A 17,151-nucleotide genomic window follows, 5' to 3' on the forward strand; every position below is an offset into this window, starting at 1 on the left:
GTGACCCAAAATACCCTATGTGAGCTCCCTGGCCAGCTGGGCACAGACAGACAGACAGACAGAGAGACAGACAGACAGACAGGCAGACAGACAGACAGACGGATAATCTTCCTTCGTCCGCGGACAGCTTGCTCATTTATGAGTGGGATGCCGAAACGACGAGCACTTGGGTGGTGTGAATCAACATTTTGACTCACCAGATGACACCGACAGGAAGCTCACCACGCTAACATTTTGTGATCAGAAATCATAATGCTAATGCACATCTGCCCTGTAGCTGCGTTGAGATAAAATGCCTCATAAACGTGTTTATTTTATCTTTATGCTGATGATTTCATTCTAACGGCTAATAAGAGTTAAGAGTGATCAGTAGGTTGAGTGGAACTGCATTCACACTTTCATGGTCCAGGGGGGCTGTATGCTTGTACATTCATATATGTGTGGTGCCTCAATGTGTGTGTATCAGCAACACATGTGTAGCACTGCCTGCCCGGGGTGGAAGAATATTTGCTTTGCTTATCGCCACCCTAATGCTCACTGACAAGTTAATAACATCACAATTAACTAAATGCTAAACAGATGCCAGTGCTGGACTAATGTGATTGAGACAATCGGCACTTTTGACGTGACCCCTGTGTAGCGCTGCCATTGGCCTAATTTGCTTGAGTGACATGAGTGGACTGTGTGTGTGTGTGTGTGTGTGTGTGTGTGTGTGTGTGTGTTTGTATGTGTGTTGGTACTGGAGGTAACGGATAGCTAGGCGAGCAGAGTGAACGCTTTACGACGAGAAAAAGACGCGAAAGAAAAGAAATAATGTGACTAAAAAGAGCTTCTTTTTTTTCTGGCCATCATAACTTGTTGTACTCCCTTTTCCCCCTCTGCTCCTTCTCCTCCTCTGTCTCTCCTCCTTTCCTTCCTCCCTCCTTTTCCACCGCTCTCTCTCCAGCCAAACTATTTCTGGCTTGAGAAAAGAAAGTGTTTACTCTGTGGCCGCGGCCTGCTGGAATCACGCTGTGTTCCCACTGGCTAAACCCACTACTGCCACTCCATGGTTTGCATATTTTCCCTGTATTACAAGACTTTAAAAAAGGACGGAGGGAGATAAAGAGAGAAAGAAAGAAAAATAGAAGAGTAAGAGAGCAGCCTCCCCCTCCTATTATATGTGGATTTTCTCTGGCACCGCTGTGTGTGTGTGCACATGGAGATGATTCATGTATAAACAGGAACACCAACAGTTGGACAACAAATTCTTCCAAAGCCTGTGGACTCCGAACTAATTTCTACACAGGTCGCATTGGGGGATGCAGTCTCCTATCTTTTCAAGTGCTACTCACAACTCATGTTGAATAACAGGCAACTGCTCATACGGTCTGTGTCCTTGGTTTGACGGATTAATGTGCAGATTTCAATGCAAGTTACAAAGTGTGCGCTTACGGATATACAATTCACATTGGCAAATATAGAGCCTGCAGAGCCTGTAAAATGCATGAAGCCCTAGTAATGAAATCTGCATTTTTGAAATCAGCAGAGAGACAGACTAAAAAAAACTACTTTAACTTTTTTTGTTTGTGAGCCACTTTCTCTGTGCACATATTCTGACCTTTTGCTTTTCTGCACCAAGCTCCAGTTTAATCAAGTGGAATGTGAGTGTGGTGGGTTTCACCAATAAAATACAAGAGCTATAAATTATGGCGGGGACCGAAACAATCTAATGAAAAAAAAGAGATGACGATAGCTGGCAGGAGTACAGAGATAAAGACAGAATGAGAGAAAAACAGCAGCTCAGAGATCAGAACAGTCTTGTACAGCCTGACGGGGGGAAAGGCTTTACTGGAAATGCAAACTGAAAATGACACGTTGATGGTTGCTGTGCGTAAATGAGCACAACACTTTCACAATATGATATTATGGTGTGGGACAAAATCCACATTAAAACAGATCTGGAAACAGCTTACAGCTGATATCACAAAGAGGAAATGACAGTGAACAGCAGTAATGGACAATTACAGCTTTTCTGCCAGGAACTTCTGACTTCTGAGGACTGTTGGTACTGTTTGAGCAACTTTCCTACGCAAACCAAACCTCCAAAGATTTGTAAAACAGAATGTAATAATGACTGTCCGTATTAAAAAGTAACTATCTCCTTAAATTTTACTGTGCCTTGCAATAGCTGAGCTCACATTATGTGTTGAAGCACTTTATTGTCCTTGGTTTAGAAAAAAAAAAAAAAATCCAAGCCTCATTAATAGGTAAAATCCTTTTTTTCTGGCCCATTAATTGAAAGCCAGTGTTAGAAATACAACAGCTAAATTTGACGCTTATGTTGACATTGAAAAAAACTGACCTTTTTTGCCTGTACGGGCTCCCAGAGGAAAGGCACGACGGCCAGTACATCACGTAAAGCATGTCATTTTGAACAAAAAATCTCTTTGAAAGGAACAATGCTGCTCAGATTAAAAAAAAAAAAAGTCTGAGCACATTGGCGTGCTTTGGCATTTGAGGACATTTGGCTGCAGACTGGCATTACATCATGTGAAATCACATTAAAATTTAATTAAGTTTTTTTTCTTTTTTGATATTTCCGCAAAAGGTCTCGCTTGCCCCTGCCTTTGATTATATTAGTCCTTGTCCAGGACTGTCGTGTGCTGCTGGACACACTCAAACGTTCAAAAAAATGTATGATAGGAAGAAATTAGAAACTCATTCCATGATAGGCAATCTTCTTGTCTGGTTTATTTGTCTATGTTAGAAGAGACATTTGTATTTTTAACGTTCTTCCCGCAAATTTTTTTTTATAAATTCCAGAAATTCTGAATACAAATGACCACACAGAGCAGTGACATGTAGTATGTCAGTTCTGAATCTGGTCTACTATTATTTAGTAATAAGTGCAAGTATTAGGGTTTCATTCTTTTTTAACTTTGCTTCTCCATTCAGAGGAAGCCACTGACAGCTATTCACACTTGCCTAGGCACTATTTCAAAATAAAAATGCAGTCTGGAGTGGTTTCATATCAGTATGCACATTACATTACGCTCTGCTTCCTGTCAATCATCTGACAGGCACATGATGAAATGGAAGTCTCCACCAGGAAATCCTTCCTATAAGTACAGCCTTACATGTTGTGTTTGCCTGCGAAGGCTGCTATCAGCGCCAAGCTAGGTCTTTAAAAATGAGTCGAAGTCTCAGTGCACACATTGCATAACAATTGGAGGACACGAGACAGAGACAGTAGTAAATGGGCTACAACTCTAAATGACAGCAGTGTTTTTCTTTAAGGATGAGAGCTCCATGAAAGCCAGACAGACTGTGTTCTTGCTTACAAAAGCCCTGAGGCGAGTCCCAGTTTAGAGAGACAGAGTCTCTGATGCGATGCCATCCAATTTTGGAAAATATGTGACAAAAATTAGCCGTGAGTAGATGTAATGCAACTCACAAGTGACTTCGGCTCCTGAACACAGGCATTCCTGGATTCATTTGAGTGTGTATGTGTTGCACAACACTGCCAAAGTAGGGGATAGTTTGCAGTGAGTGTTTGTGCGTGTGTATTTGCACGAGTTCACTGGGTAAAAACAGCCACATGATGTTTTGCTGCTAGTTGCCCTGGCATCCTGACCAGTCACCCCTGCCCCCATGCAATAGAGCTTGTCCGTTAGGAATGACGACAACTTAAGGAATGCCTCAACGGCCCCCAAACTATTCAATGGTTTTGGATAACCACCCGCTATACGTCCCACATACGCTAGCTGTTCAGCGACAGAGAGAGGTGTGTGATCTACCAAACACGGGCAGTTCTGTTAAAAGCAGGAGAAGACAGGCAAAGTGAGAAAGAGACAGAGGTTTAGTCAGACTGCAGCTGATCAGGCCGACAGAGGAGAGATGCCACAATACTTCCCATTCAAAGCAGCAAGAAACAGCCACAGTTTCAGAGGCCAAATATTGTCATCAGAGAACATTAGCCAAGGGCTGAAGCGCTGCCAAGAGGCAGGCAGAGATCAAATCTGGCTTTGATGGCCAACAGTAACCCCCTGCTCCCACCACACGCCCTCTCTGATGTTTTGCGTCTTGGGTACTGTACACACAGACATTTCTGTATAAATAAATCCATGTTTGTTAAGCTTTCGAGCTCAAACTGATTTAACACAGTACTGTCCAGTGAAGCTGCTGTTGTGATCTGATGTAGTTTCTTTTGTTTTGTCTGGCCCTGTATATTCTGCTGAGATATCATTATTTACATTTTCAAGATACATAAAGAAGACCATATCCAAAACATAGAATAAAAAATCTAAGGCCCTGCTGGCAGGTCCATGAGGATGCCATATTCATCACACCCAATGATACAAAATTGGGACTGTCTTTCTTTTAAGCTATTCTCAGACCCTAAGAGCTTCAAAAAGTAAAAGAGGCTAAGATGTAAACACAGCTCCAACTTCCAAAGTTTGGTATTCAAAATCAGTGTCCTAGCAGGCCACAGCCTGAAAGACTGGCCTGTCAAGTGGTAAATTAAATGAATGAATACAGAATCCAGTCCCACAGTACATGGGAGCATGATGTACAGCTGCACTGTGGTGTGTTTATGACTTAAAAAAAGAAAAAGAAAAAAAAAAGTTCCTGATTTGTCCATTGACCTGACTGGAGAAGACCTACATGTGTGGTTGTACAAGTAGCTCCCACTGGACAATAGAGCAGACAAAACCAGACAAGCTCATCATAAGTCTCCACAAAGTTAGAGTGAGAGGCACAGGAAGGGAGTTGTTTGTTTACCTCTCTAACTCTCATGTCATCAGTCTTTCCCTGTTGGAAACAGACCAACTGGCTAAATGCTATCAACCTTCAACTCACTGTGGAGCTCAGTGCATGAATAATACTTAACCTTTGAATGTCACCATATGTAACAGCACACACACACAAACACACTCAGATAAGGCAATAACAAATACATTGTCTGCAGCAAATGAGCGGATCTGCAGCACAAAGAGAACCTCTACTTTCTTCACATGCATAAGGCAGTGTGGACAACTGTAATTCAAATGACTGTAAAAGACTCTTGTGTTGATTAGTAACTGATGAAAAAAACAAACAAAAAAAAACACTTAAATATTGGTAAGCTAATAAACAGACAATGTGTATTGATTCTGAGTTACAGCAATGACAGCAATTATAATCTTTTAACATTAAGGTGCAGGCCTTCAGAACAAGGATGTCAAATGTCAAGTGTTCAAATCCAGAGCCAGGACTTTCATAATGTAGGTGTGCAGCAGCATAAAGATTATAAGCAAAGAGAAACTGAAAGTGAGAATCAGACCGTGCAGTGAAACTGCCTTGTCATATTTTATCAGAGCCCATTTTTCAAACTCTGATCCCTCACAGGGGCTGAACACATGGATGATTACTATACTATTACTGCTGCTGCTGCTCCAGTTGTCTGGCAGGAAGACACGTCTGGCCCTGGCTGCAGCTGCCACCCTCCCCAACCCTTTCTATTCGTTCCAGACTAGAATGCCTATATTTAGAGTGCTCCTTTCCGCTGTTATGGCTGTTGGATCATTAGCCTCATTTAACCCTTCTTTACCTCTGGCAAGCTGATTGGCTGAGGGCATGCCCCTCAGGAGTAACCCCCCCCCCTCACCATTGCCCCTCAAAATCCTGACTACACCACCCAACCTTCCCTTCTCAAATATTTTGGAGGAATGTGGGGGGTATGAGTAGCCGCAAAGAAAAAGTGGAGCCAACCAATGGGAGCTGATATTGGGAGCCTGAGGGTCACAGTTTCGAATGAAGGACAAAACACAAGATGATGATAATGATGTGTGGCTATTTTGGGAATCGGTTTCTGGTCTGAATGTGCAGTAGCTGCACTCTTTTCTCTCATCTGATTTTGTCTGTCATGCTGGGGCAGGGCTAGAGGACGGTGATCCCCCCGGTATTCCATGTGACACCGCTATTAGGCCAAAGTTAATACTTGTGTACAAGAGCACGCAAAATCTGGGCTGGGCTGTTTGCCATGTTGTTTATCTGGCACAGTCATGCACCTCAGAGGATGAACCTTTCTTATTCTGGACAGTGCAAAATATCAACTTTATGCAAAAAATATCCCAAGCTAATGACTGCATTATTATAAAACTAAGGGCTGACAAACACATATGCACATAAACATGATGCAAAGTGTGTCCTCCAGCACGTACCCTTGCCCCACGCACGCCACCTCCATAATGAAGTGGGGGAAGTTTGAGACATTCTTTCCCCCAAATTAAAGAGTTCATCACCAGCAGTGAAACTGTTTTGAGCCATCACACATCTGTTGAAGGGGGATTTACTTCTTCCTATTTACATCTTGGCACCTAGATCATCCTCGTCTTCCCATCTTCATAGCTGAGCACTGATAAACAACATCGGCCTGCCAAGTTTTCCCGGTTTGTTGATTACTGTTGGGTCTGCCTTGATTTAGGGCGAGTGGGACTAATCCAAGATGATGTTTTCTATCTATGTGTCAATCCATGGCTCCAGTTAGCCAGAGAGGGCTGAATGAGAAGGCTGAACGAGCACACCACCACAACACACACCACACCACAACATGCATGCTGATTTGTGAAAATATACAAACAGATTGCAAGTGTGATTCAGGAGGGACCTGATGATTCAATGCGATCTCAGTTTTTCACAGTTTGAATTTCAACTGATTAAAGTGTGTACTTATAAGTTTTTACAAGACATCTGGCAACTTTGACTTTTCTGCTGCTATTTTAAAAGAATTTGTGTCGTCAAAATATTTTCATTATTTTAAATGCAGCATCTACAGACTATTCAACAAATCGTATATGGAGAAAAAACTCTGGTGGAACTTTCTGTACAAATTCAACCAATACAAACATGTTGATGCAGCAGAGGAGCTCATAATCTTTTTGTTTATGTCCACAGTGTCATGATGATATGTCTGACTGTGTGTGTGTGTGTGTGTGCTCGTACCGGTGTGGATCTGTCGGTGAGCCTCCAGGGATTCCTCTGTCTGGAACTGGGCGCCACACTGGTCACAAACTATGGCCTTCTCACCAGCTGGAAAACAAGAGACAAGAGAGTGGATGCTTATTACACACTTGTACACATGTACCTTATACGGAAAAGCAGTATGAAATGGAGAGAAGAAAAGAGTATCTTAAAGCTGAGGGGAACCTTTGCGTAGCCACAACAAAATCAAAAATCAATCAATCAAAAATTGTCCTGTTGTAGATATATCGAATCTGGCATGTGTATCTACTGATAAATAACAAGAAATATCTATGAGAGAACACTGACAAGTTTAGTTTTCAACTATAAAATGTCACACTTAAAAACACACACAAAAAAACCCCACACATTTAAGAAATCAAAATCACCAAAGTTTGTTTATGCAAAAACAACAAAATAAACAAAAAGTCTAACCCTGAATATTGACCGATATATTAGTATCTGATTTACAGAATCAGAATCAAATTGGGTTTTCATCATTTGATCCTCTTTCTTTGTTTTTTTTTTCAGACTGGTCTGATTCAGCTCCAAATTTAATGAATATGCAAATGGTGGCAGAAGGTGTCATCTCCGTGCCCATACATGCTTGATGTAGGCTAATTTGCCCCCCAAAAATTCCAACAGTAATAATTATAGAGTCCATTATTTGTGACAGTTCATGTGACATACTCTAAGAGGGGCTTAGTCCACAAGCATATTATTCTCTTAGCTCTATTATTCTGCAAGTCTAATTTCTCTAACTTCCAAATCAATGGATATTTAAAAGTGAGCCCTCTTTAGGTACATTGACACTGCAGACCCAAATAAATATATTTAATGTGTACACATGTTGTATCAGCTTAATATACAAGATATACATTCCTACTTTTGACTAATTTTGCTCCACCACACATTGCTTCTGTTTATGCAAGTGAATTAAGTATATAGCCCTTAGGCATTGGTGTGCTTTGCCATGTTCACCTATACTTTATGAATGTGTACAACCTTGTACAACAATAAAAGGAGAGACAGGAGCCTGGCATGCACACACACTCTGTGCCGTTGGAGGGCACATCAGATCAGGCTCACACAAATGACTTTTTATGGCTTGGCAAAAAGCACTGTACATGCCATACACATCACACATCAAATAGATGCAAGCACACACACAAAACACACACACATTTAACATCTGGATATTGTGTGTGTGCAAAATGGGTGTGCATGCGTGCCGGCGTGTGTGTGTGTGTCTGTTTCCAGTGCAAGCACAGAGTGATCTCTCCCGACCAGACCTTGGTTTGTTCTTGGCACGGCCTCCTGGGTTACGACACCTCCAGAGAGAGAAACAGAACACAATGAAAACAGGAAGCCAATTCTTAGATGACAGAAAAAAAGGCAGGGAGAGATGGCTTGTGTGGTTTTGCAACCGCACTGACATTAGGGAACGGCCTGTACTGTAATAAGCTCTACCAAAAGCAGAAATGACATGGACCGTACATGACAGAGTGTGCCTGCCAGTAGAGCGCTTATGCAACAAGTTATGCAAAAGATGGTACGCTGCACAAGTGAGCGTGACAAGATCATAAGCGACTGTAATGCAACCTTTAAAGCGAGAACATCCTAGATTCATCCGCGATATCAAAAGATTTATTTCCATGTAACAACTTCAGACTAAATAGACTGAGCTGGTGAGCAATGTCCTTTTTAATTGGCTGCATATTCAAGAGGCATAATTTGCAGTGTGAGCGTATGGCACGCTGGTGTCAAATGCACAGATGAGCATATGGCCGAATTAGCTGGCAAAAGCAGCCACTTAACCTTTGGAGAACAAGACATGTAGTGGAGATGTAGACAGAATCCCCCAACACACCCACTGATGTCCCTCATTTGCATTAATCACATAGTCCCTCTGTTGCTTCTTTAACTCCCTGATTCATCATTGCTGGCTCAACTATAATTATTATTTTTACGTGCTACAGTTGTCCTGCTAACCTGCACTGGACTCCTTCCATCCATTGATCCCAGCTCATCGATTGCCCCTGCAGTGACCAACTGGGACAGTTTTATGACCACACAAGTGCAATTGTGACTCCATCATGTGCCACCCACAGACTATCACTGCTGAAAGTACAAATACACAATGTTTTTACTTCCGACAAACTATTCTTAAAAGGGCCATGTTGTGTTTGTAGCCGATCTACCACATGCACGCGTGCATACTTCACATTACTGCTGACCATTTCCCAAAACATGTTGTAGTGTTTCAGATTAATTGAAACTTGCTTGAAAATAACTAATCCATTGCAGTGAATTGAGTTTCAGTTTACAATTTTCCTTCTTTCACTGGCACTACTGAGGTGCCCCTGAGCATGGCACTTAACCCAGTTGGCCCAGCAGCCAGCAAATCAAACTGTGAGTGTACTGTGCAGCTCGCAGGTGTGAATATGTGTAACTGTGTTCCTAGAAAACAACATTCATACGAAGCAAATCTATTCTGGTTAATAAAAAAAAATTATGAACACAATGACTGCCTGTAAAGTAAAAAACACATTCATGTCTTTGGCTTGCAGTACTGTAAAATATAGGTGATTTGTAATAAATCAGCTTTACACTGGCGAGTAATGACTCCACCTCACAGACAGTGGTGCAACACTATAACAGTCTTCTGGGAGGCCAAGAGGCGTGTGCTAAATGGGCCAGGGATAGGATTTTAGTGCAGGGCATGCCCCTGCTTGTGGCACAAGGACATAAATTGTCAGGAAATGCCTGCATGGTGCCTTGCTTCAAGGAGAATGAAGTTGTGTGAGGTCACTGTGGGGCAAAGGGGGAGGAAAAGTGGGAGCACAGGAATCCAGGGTACACACAGCCAGGCAGCCACCCAGCCAGATGCCCGTCACTCTAGTTAGCCAGCTAAGTGCTAACAGGGGGCCCTCCGCTTGGTAACAGCCGCCATCAGACATTTTCACTGCCAAATTAAAGCGATAAATCTTGAGGCCCCTTTGATTGCAAGAGGGTGAACTTGTTAGTTAGGAAAGATGGGGTACCCGGGACAGAGGAGACACACACTTGACATCAGCTGATACCTCTTGTCACGAGTGTACTAAACAATAGTTTTCCTTGAACAAAAGACTAAACTCTAGCCAGGGGCCCATTCAAATAATCTAAAGGCACATTATTCCAACACTGAAATGGACCTGATATTTGATTTATTGTGCAAGATTTTAGAATTTACACACCAGGAAACACTGGAATTAAAGAAAACACAAAAGCTAACATACAGTTAATACATTTTTTTCGTCACAAAATACAAAAAAAAAAAAAAAAAAAAAAAAAAGGAGAAACAAAAAGGACTCTCAAGATGGTAGACTTGCCCTTTTTTGTGGGGAGTCCTGTGTCACGTTGCCACATATTCAGCCCTTAGCTGACATAATAAAAGTTGCACAACCTGGTTGAGTGTGTGTGTGTGTTTGTGTGTGTGTGTGCATGTTGGGAGATAGGGATGGGGTGGTGATCAGGTGCCACATGCCAGCAAAGCCGCTTCCCTTTTCGCTTCCCTCTCTGAGATATTGCACAACTGTTGTTGCAGTGCACTGTGGCTCAGTTATTTCATAAAGGGCTGTAAAAGAGAACAAGCCAGAGAGGGCTCCCTGCCAATCAAGTAAACTTCCTGCAACGCCCGGCAGCAAAGAGCAATATAACGGTCCCGTACTGTAAACTTGATCTGTCTTTATAGGCCCTGCATCCCCCTGATAAAGAAAACTTTCCTTCATATGGTGCCACATTGTTAACTTTTTAAAAGCACTACCCTCTCAGTGTGCTGTGCTGATTTTTTGAAGCTAGACTGGGTATTGTTTTTGTTTATCCTAGTTTAAACTCTAAGTGTAAACACTAAGTGTAGTGTGCTGGCTGAACGGTTCTTTGGTTTCCTGAAAAGCCAAATTATATAATTTTAAATTAACTTTTTTTTTTAAGGGTTTGCTGTATTGTTCTTCTAATAAGTAAGCTCAGTGTCATTTCTCAAATGTATATGTGGAAACCGAAGTCACGTCAAAACAAATACACAGTTAAGGGGGCTTATTTAAAATCTGATATCTGAAACATATCTCAAACTTTTTGATTGAATTAACAAAGGATTTACAAAATCATTTCTTTGTGTCAGAGACTTTTCAAGTTATCAAAGTTTAAAGTCACAGTTAGGAAAATAATGACTTGAGTCAGGCTTGTGTTCGAATCACGAGTCCCCACCTCATGCTAGAACAATGTCACAATCCTATCATTCACATTTTTGTTTCAACAAGTGCTCTAAAAATAAAACTTGTGATTACTGTTGGGTCTAGTTGACTCTAGGTACTCTAACCACTTCCTTGGCATTCAAGAGTGTTTCACTTAAAGTTAACTGCTGTGGGCTTCCCCCAACAGTGGCAACATTTCACCATAGACGTGATGAGGATTGTGGATTAGCCCACTGTGCAGGCCTCACAGGGAAGTGATGGTGCATTCCCTTGCCTGTAATTTCCCCTGACATACTAAGTGCTCATTCTCCCATTTCCCTAAATAATGTGGTGTGCAATGGTGCATTGTCCTATTTGCTATTACACTCATTCCATGACTGCATGGAATCTGAGTTGCAAATGCAAACCATCATTACTTTATGATCCAGAGACGAAGACCAGGAAAAAGTAACCTCAGTGCCCATTTGGGGGTTTGTGGGTGTGATAAGTGTATTTGGGCGCAACAACACGCACGCCATCACCATACTCACATCATCCAGCTCAGCGATGTGATCTCATAATGCTGCCATTCAGAAGCTCTTCTCATTGAAAAGAATATGTCAGAGGCAGAGAAAGGCCTTGTTTGTTAGGGGTGATAGTCCTGCTTTTCTGCACCCACTGTGGAAGACTAAATATTTTTTTTGTGACTGTATGCCCACTCTCAGACTTGACACTTGTTGTGCCAACCTACTTTCTTTCACAGGTTGAGTATATATGCTAAGTTTGCAACAGATTGCCCCCTCCCCCTTTGGGGATCGCAGTCTAAACAGAATCTTTCATCAAAGACAATCGCAGAATTAAACATAAGAGTTAGAGAGCCTGCCTTTGCTCATAGCGACACACAAGAAGTAGGCCACCATGTTGATACGAGAGCTAAACATTTCATACTGCAAGGAAGATAAACTAAAACCTGTGTTTCTTCTTTAACAACCACTAATCATTTTGTAATCAGACCAAGACATCGCTCTTTCCATTGCAACACATTAATTAGATGATGACCTTGCTTTGCCAGCAAACCCATGTTACTGACAGTAAGAGAAAATGCAACGTTAAAAATACAGAAATAGAATTGAACACGCACTTTTTCAGGAAATCAGCAAAGTCATGCAAAGACCTTCTGTTTCCTGCCATAGAGTCATCAACATTAGTTGTCAAATGGTCTCACATGCGTGCTTGCATGAGATGGCATGACACTATTTAGCATCCATTACACAAAAAAAGAAAACCCTGTCTAAGAGCTTCCACATTGAGGAAAGGTTCAACAATAGAGCTCGACTGTTCCAAGAGAATAAGCCTGCTGTAATGCAAAAAATGCCACATTCAAGTCTGTACAATTCATTACACGTAAACATAGCATGATAAGCAAACAGCTCTGGTGCGTAAGGATAAAATTACAGCTGTATTTATGACTGCAATCGAGTCAGTCTGTGGAATTTACCTGTATTTTCCTATCATAAAATGTATGACACTCCATCTGCCAAATGTTAGTTTGAAACAAAGACTAGCAAGGAGATGTGGGGGTGCGGACTATCTGCAATGAAAATTTGGACAAAGTATCCACCCAGGAGCATGCAACAAAGAATCAGTGCAATTTATTTTTCAGTTTGATGTGACCAAAGTTTAATCTAGGACTATATTCTTTTATGCTGCTAGTATGAAGCAGAGGATTCCATATGGTGTAAAAACCCGTCACTAGTAAAGCTTTCTCCATCACACATTTCCTCTGAAATGCACAGGCCACACTGACCTGAAAACTTTATGTAATTTACAACAACAGGAGTTGGGCAAACATTAAAAGAGTACTGAGAACTTGCTGAAGCCTGAAATTCTAATTGGCTGGGTGATTTTTGCACAAAAATGAACATGTGAAGGTTAACTTGACATGACAAAGCTTGAGTTCAGGTTTTTTTTTTCCCCCCCACTTTAATCCCCGTGCAGCACTGGTTCTTGCAGGGCAGGACACTGTTTACTGTATGTGAATATATTTCTGCATTGGCTGAATGATCTGTTCTCAGGAGTCCAGGAGGCTAAATGGGAAATTAAAAAGGCTAATTACAGTGTATCCGTCGATGGCCGACCAATATCACACTCAGTGGTTTTTAACAGTGTAAACAGGGCAGGAAAGAGAGAGGAAGAGAGAGAGAGAGAGTGAGAGAAGTAGACAGACAGATTAGGGAGAGAAAATGTGCATGTGTGTGTGTGCGTATGTGTGTGTGTGTGTGCGACAGAGGGAGGGAGGCAGACAAGCGCAGTCACCAACAAAAACATAGCCTGGCTGTTCACTGAGCCTACATAAATGGCTTACGTAAGACAGTACTCTCAGTACCAAAAAACAGCAAAAATCCATAAACACACAGACACACACACACACACACACACATACACACACACATCCCTCCTGCTCCCTCGCACACACTCACGCACATACAGGTTTTACCAAACGTGTGAGGACTTCCATTCCACTTCCACCCTAAAACACAACTTCCGTGGTCTCTACCACATTCAGAACTTTAATATTTATCATAAACTAAGAGTGAAGCAAAGTGACATTAAGTAGTAAAAAAAGATCCGTATTCCAAGTATCTAGAACTTGATGTGGTTCATATGCAAATAGCAAAACAAGTACACACACACATTCACAGGAACACACAGAGACGCAGTATGCTGTCAGAACAATGAGTACAGACACCACACGCTCTCTCTCTCTCTCTCTCTCTCTCTCTTATTCCCCCCTCCCTCCCTCCCTGTCCCTGCCTCTCTCTACCTTCAGCGTTATAACGAGCTGTGCTGTACAGTTTTATTTACACCAACCTCTTATCAGTGGTACAGCAGCACAGAGGCTGCCAATTGGAGAGGACAGACCACGGTACTGCCCGTACCCTGTAGTGAAGTAGGTGTGTACCGCCATGCTCCCAGCACGTTTTTATCAAGGCTCAGAAAAGACTGGGCCCACGACAGGCTGCCTCTCAAAATAATAAAACATACCCAGACACACATGTACGCATGCACGCACACGCACGCACACGCACGCACACGCACGCACACACACACACACACACACACACACACAGAATGAGTTTGCAATAAGATACTACAACTACGGGCACATTGTTAACCAGGTCTTGCGACACACATACAATCGAGTCGGTTTTCCACACTGGGATGTAATGGGAGTAAACTCACTTTAAATTATTTCAATCAGTCTTTTCATGGGCAGGAGTAGAGTTCAACAAATGCATTTTCATCTGACATAAATCTTAATGTGTACAAGGAAGCGTGTGACAGATGGCAACATGCAGGAGGCGGCTGAGTTCAACATCAAAAACAATGAGGGCAGAATTCTTGTGATGTATTCTGGCACGGAAGTGATATCATAAAGATAACACTAGAAAAGTGTTTATCTAATGATTTTAGAAAACAACATACAGTAGATGTCAGACAGCTGACTTCAAACGTGTCTCAACTCTGTGCTTAAGAAGGGGTTTAAACATGAGTGCAGGGTTATGGTTAATTCATTCAATGTCTACATGTCTGTACATGCATATACATAACAAAAAAGTAGTACTAATCTGAAGTTTTGTGGTACAATCATACAGGTCACAGCAATAAATTACAGAGGGTACAAAACAAATTTGGCCTCGAAAGTGCAACAGTCATGATAGAAAACTTAGTGGTAGTAGTAAGAAACTCTTGCTAGTGGGACAAATAACATGATCGGACATGAAATGGTTTTGTACAGTGTGTATTTGGGACTGTATTAGGTGGATGACTTAAACTTAAACTTTTGTAAATGTTTTCCCAATTTCTTCCAGATGGCCCCCATGCAAGTAACACTGCAGAGTTAGCCCTGTTCGATCCAAGCTTCAGAGATGTTTATACAAATGACCGGGACAATATGCGACAGTAGCTAATTGGCAGTGAAAGAACCTCACAGGACAATTACAATCTAACTCTCTGGCTTTATAAAACGTAACACAGTGTGCTGGGCAAACACAAAGTAGCTGCACATTGAACATACATAATGTACTATGTGGATGATACTGCAGTAAACATAAAACATGCCCTGGTTCTCACAAGTATCAGACACACACAGACTCAGACCGGCAGAAATTACTTTATGATGTGATCAAACAAAGCGCTATAAATAAGAAGAGATAATCTTGCCTTTCTGTGAGGGGGGGGGGGGGGATAGACAAGCCATCAAAAGCACAGGAACATGTTTGCTCCCGATGATATTGTTATCGACGGAGAGGAAAAAGAAATCAAAGGGAAGTGAGAGAGCACGAGGAAGAGGGAGGGAGAGAAAAAGGAGGAAACAGATGAAGACAGAGAATATTCAGGTCGCATTTGACAGCTTTACGGTCTGTTGCGCCGAATGGGATGTCTAGGGACGTGGCAAAGCAGACAAATATTGACTTGCTGAGCGTTCGCATGCACACACATACACACACACACGGACAGGGAAAATACACAAGACACTTCCACATGAAGCCTCTAAATTCAGCGCCCCCCCCCCTTCAAAATGGATGAGCTCACATTGCAACATCAGTCACCCTTGTTTTTTTGCCCAGCTCAACCTCTTAATCCATTTTGCCTGCAAACCAATTTGTTTGTCCAGTAGGTCACAGACAGTTTCCTGCCCTCACTGTTCCCTGCTCTCTTGTACTGTTTATTTCTCCCTCTCCTTTGCCTTACTTTCTCTGAACGACGAAGCCATTTCCAGAGCTTTTGCCCCCTGGGAGATCGAGGGCATCTCAGTCCACACATCCATTCCTCCTCCTCCTCCTCCCTCCTTTCGTGCCGTCGCTTCCTCTCCTCTACCTCTTTCTCTCTCATCCTCCTTACTTTCAGACTGTCTTGACGTCAGAGAAACCTGGTTTTAAGTGTGCACTGACACGAATGGACACAAATAGACATGCATCATTTAAAACAATTTCTTTAGCTTTCAAAACCACTCCAATTTCTAATTTTTGAGATGAGTACAATGTTAATTTGACATTGGTCACATGTCTTTTGTGGGTGAGTTTTATGTCAAAATCAAGATTACTATCATTTTTTAAATCAATAACATGATATATGTTATCACTTTAAAAGTATTTTTTTAAACAAACCTTATTTTTAAGGTTTTGACCATCTTTTCCTTCAGAAAACATTTGACTCACTAGAGGGAAGCCAGGGCATAAAGATAACATTAGACATCTTTACAACTTGGGGCAAAAGGTGTCACATAAGCCAGTTTTAAAACAAGTTTATTGTTGTCTGATGGCATTAGCTTGTGATGTCTCTGACATAAAACCGAATCCCTGTGTGTGTAAAATCAAGAAGGTGAACAAAATGCAATCAGAACTGCTAAGGATGATAATGAAAGAAAATAAGATCTACGTTGTAAAAACCTGAATTTTTCCCAGGTGCAAGAACACACACTAACACTCATACATGCTCTGCCTTGCTGTCCAGTAACAGCAATTACCCTGCTGCTGCCAGACACTGACCAAATGTTTAAAAACACCCCCACCCTCTCCAAAACCAGGCCTCCCCTCCTCCCTGGCTAGCCCTAAAGGTGAAAGGTGCCATGTGTTTTCAGCTTTGCTTTCAACCCCCCTCTGTTTTCAAAAAGAGAGAAGAAAATGAGGCTTTGACATGTATCCGTGTGCTCCTGCAGGCCACAGACGCAAAGATATGTTCAGGGGCTTGGGTGGATGTATGTATTTGTTTGTGAGTGTCGGTTCATGGATGTGTGTGACAACGTGTAAGGAAGGAAACAAGAGCTGGACTCATAGAGGAACTACCCGGGGCTCTCCTGGCGTGAAGAGGCAGGAAGTAAGTTAGGCCGCTCTGAAATGCCAAAGTGGACTATTTCTCACAAGCCTCGGGGCCTGGTATTAATAGATCCTGG

At 42.0% G+C, this 17,151-nt stretch overlaps 1 protein-coding gene across 2 annotated transcripts in view; it reads right to left on the reverse strand.

Annotated features, from left to right (window-relative positions):
* The window catches only part of zbtb16a (zinc finger and BTB domain containing 16a), a 135,968-nt gene that overhangs the window by 45,185 nt on the left and 73,632 nt on the right, over positions 1 to 17,151 (reverse strand). For both annotated transcript variants that reach the window (XM_041051380.1, XM_041051379.1), the window contains exon 4: positions 6,967 to 7,053. In XM_041051380.1, coding sequence (XP_040907314.1) covers positions 6,967 to 7,053 — 87 coding nt within the window. The remainder of the gene's footprint in view (positions 1 to 6,966; positions 7,054 to 17,151) is intronic.

The sequence above is a fragment of the Toxotes jaculatrix genome, chromosome 12 (genome assembly GCF_017976425.1).
Source record: "Toxotes jaculatrix isolate fToxJac2 chromosome 12, fToxJac2.pri, whole genome shotgun sequence".
Taxonomy (NCBI): domain Eukaryota; kingdom Metazoa; phylum Chordata; class Actinopteri; family Toxotidae; genus Toxotes; species Toxotes jaculatrix.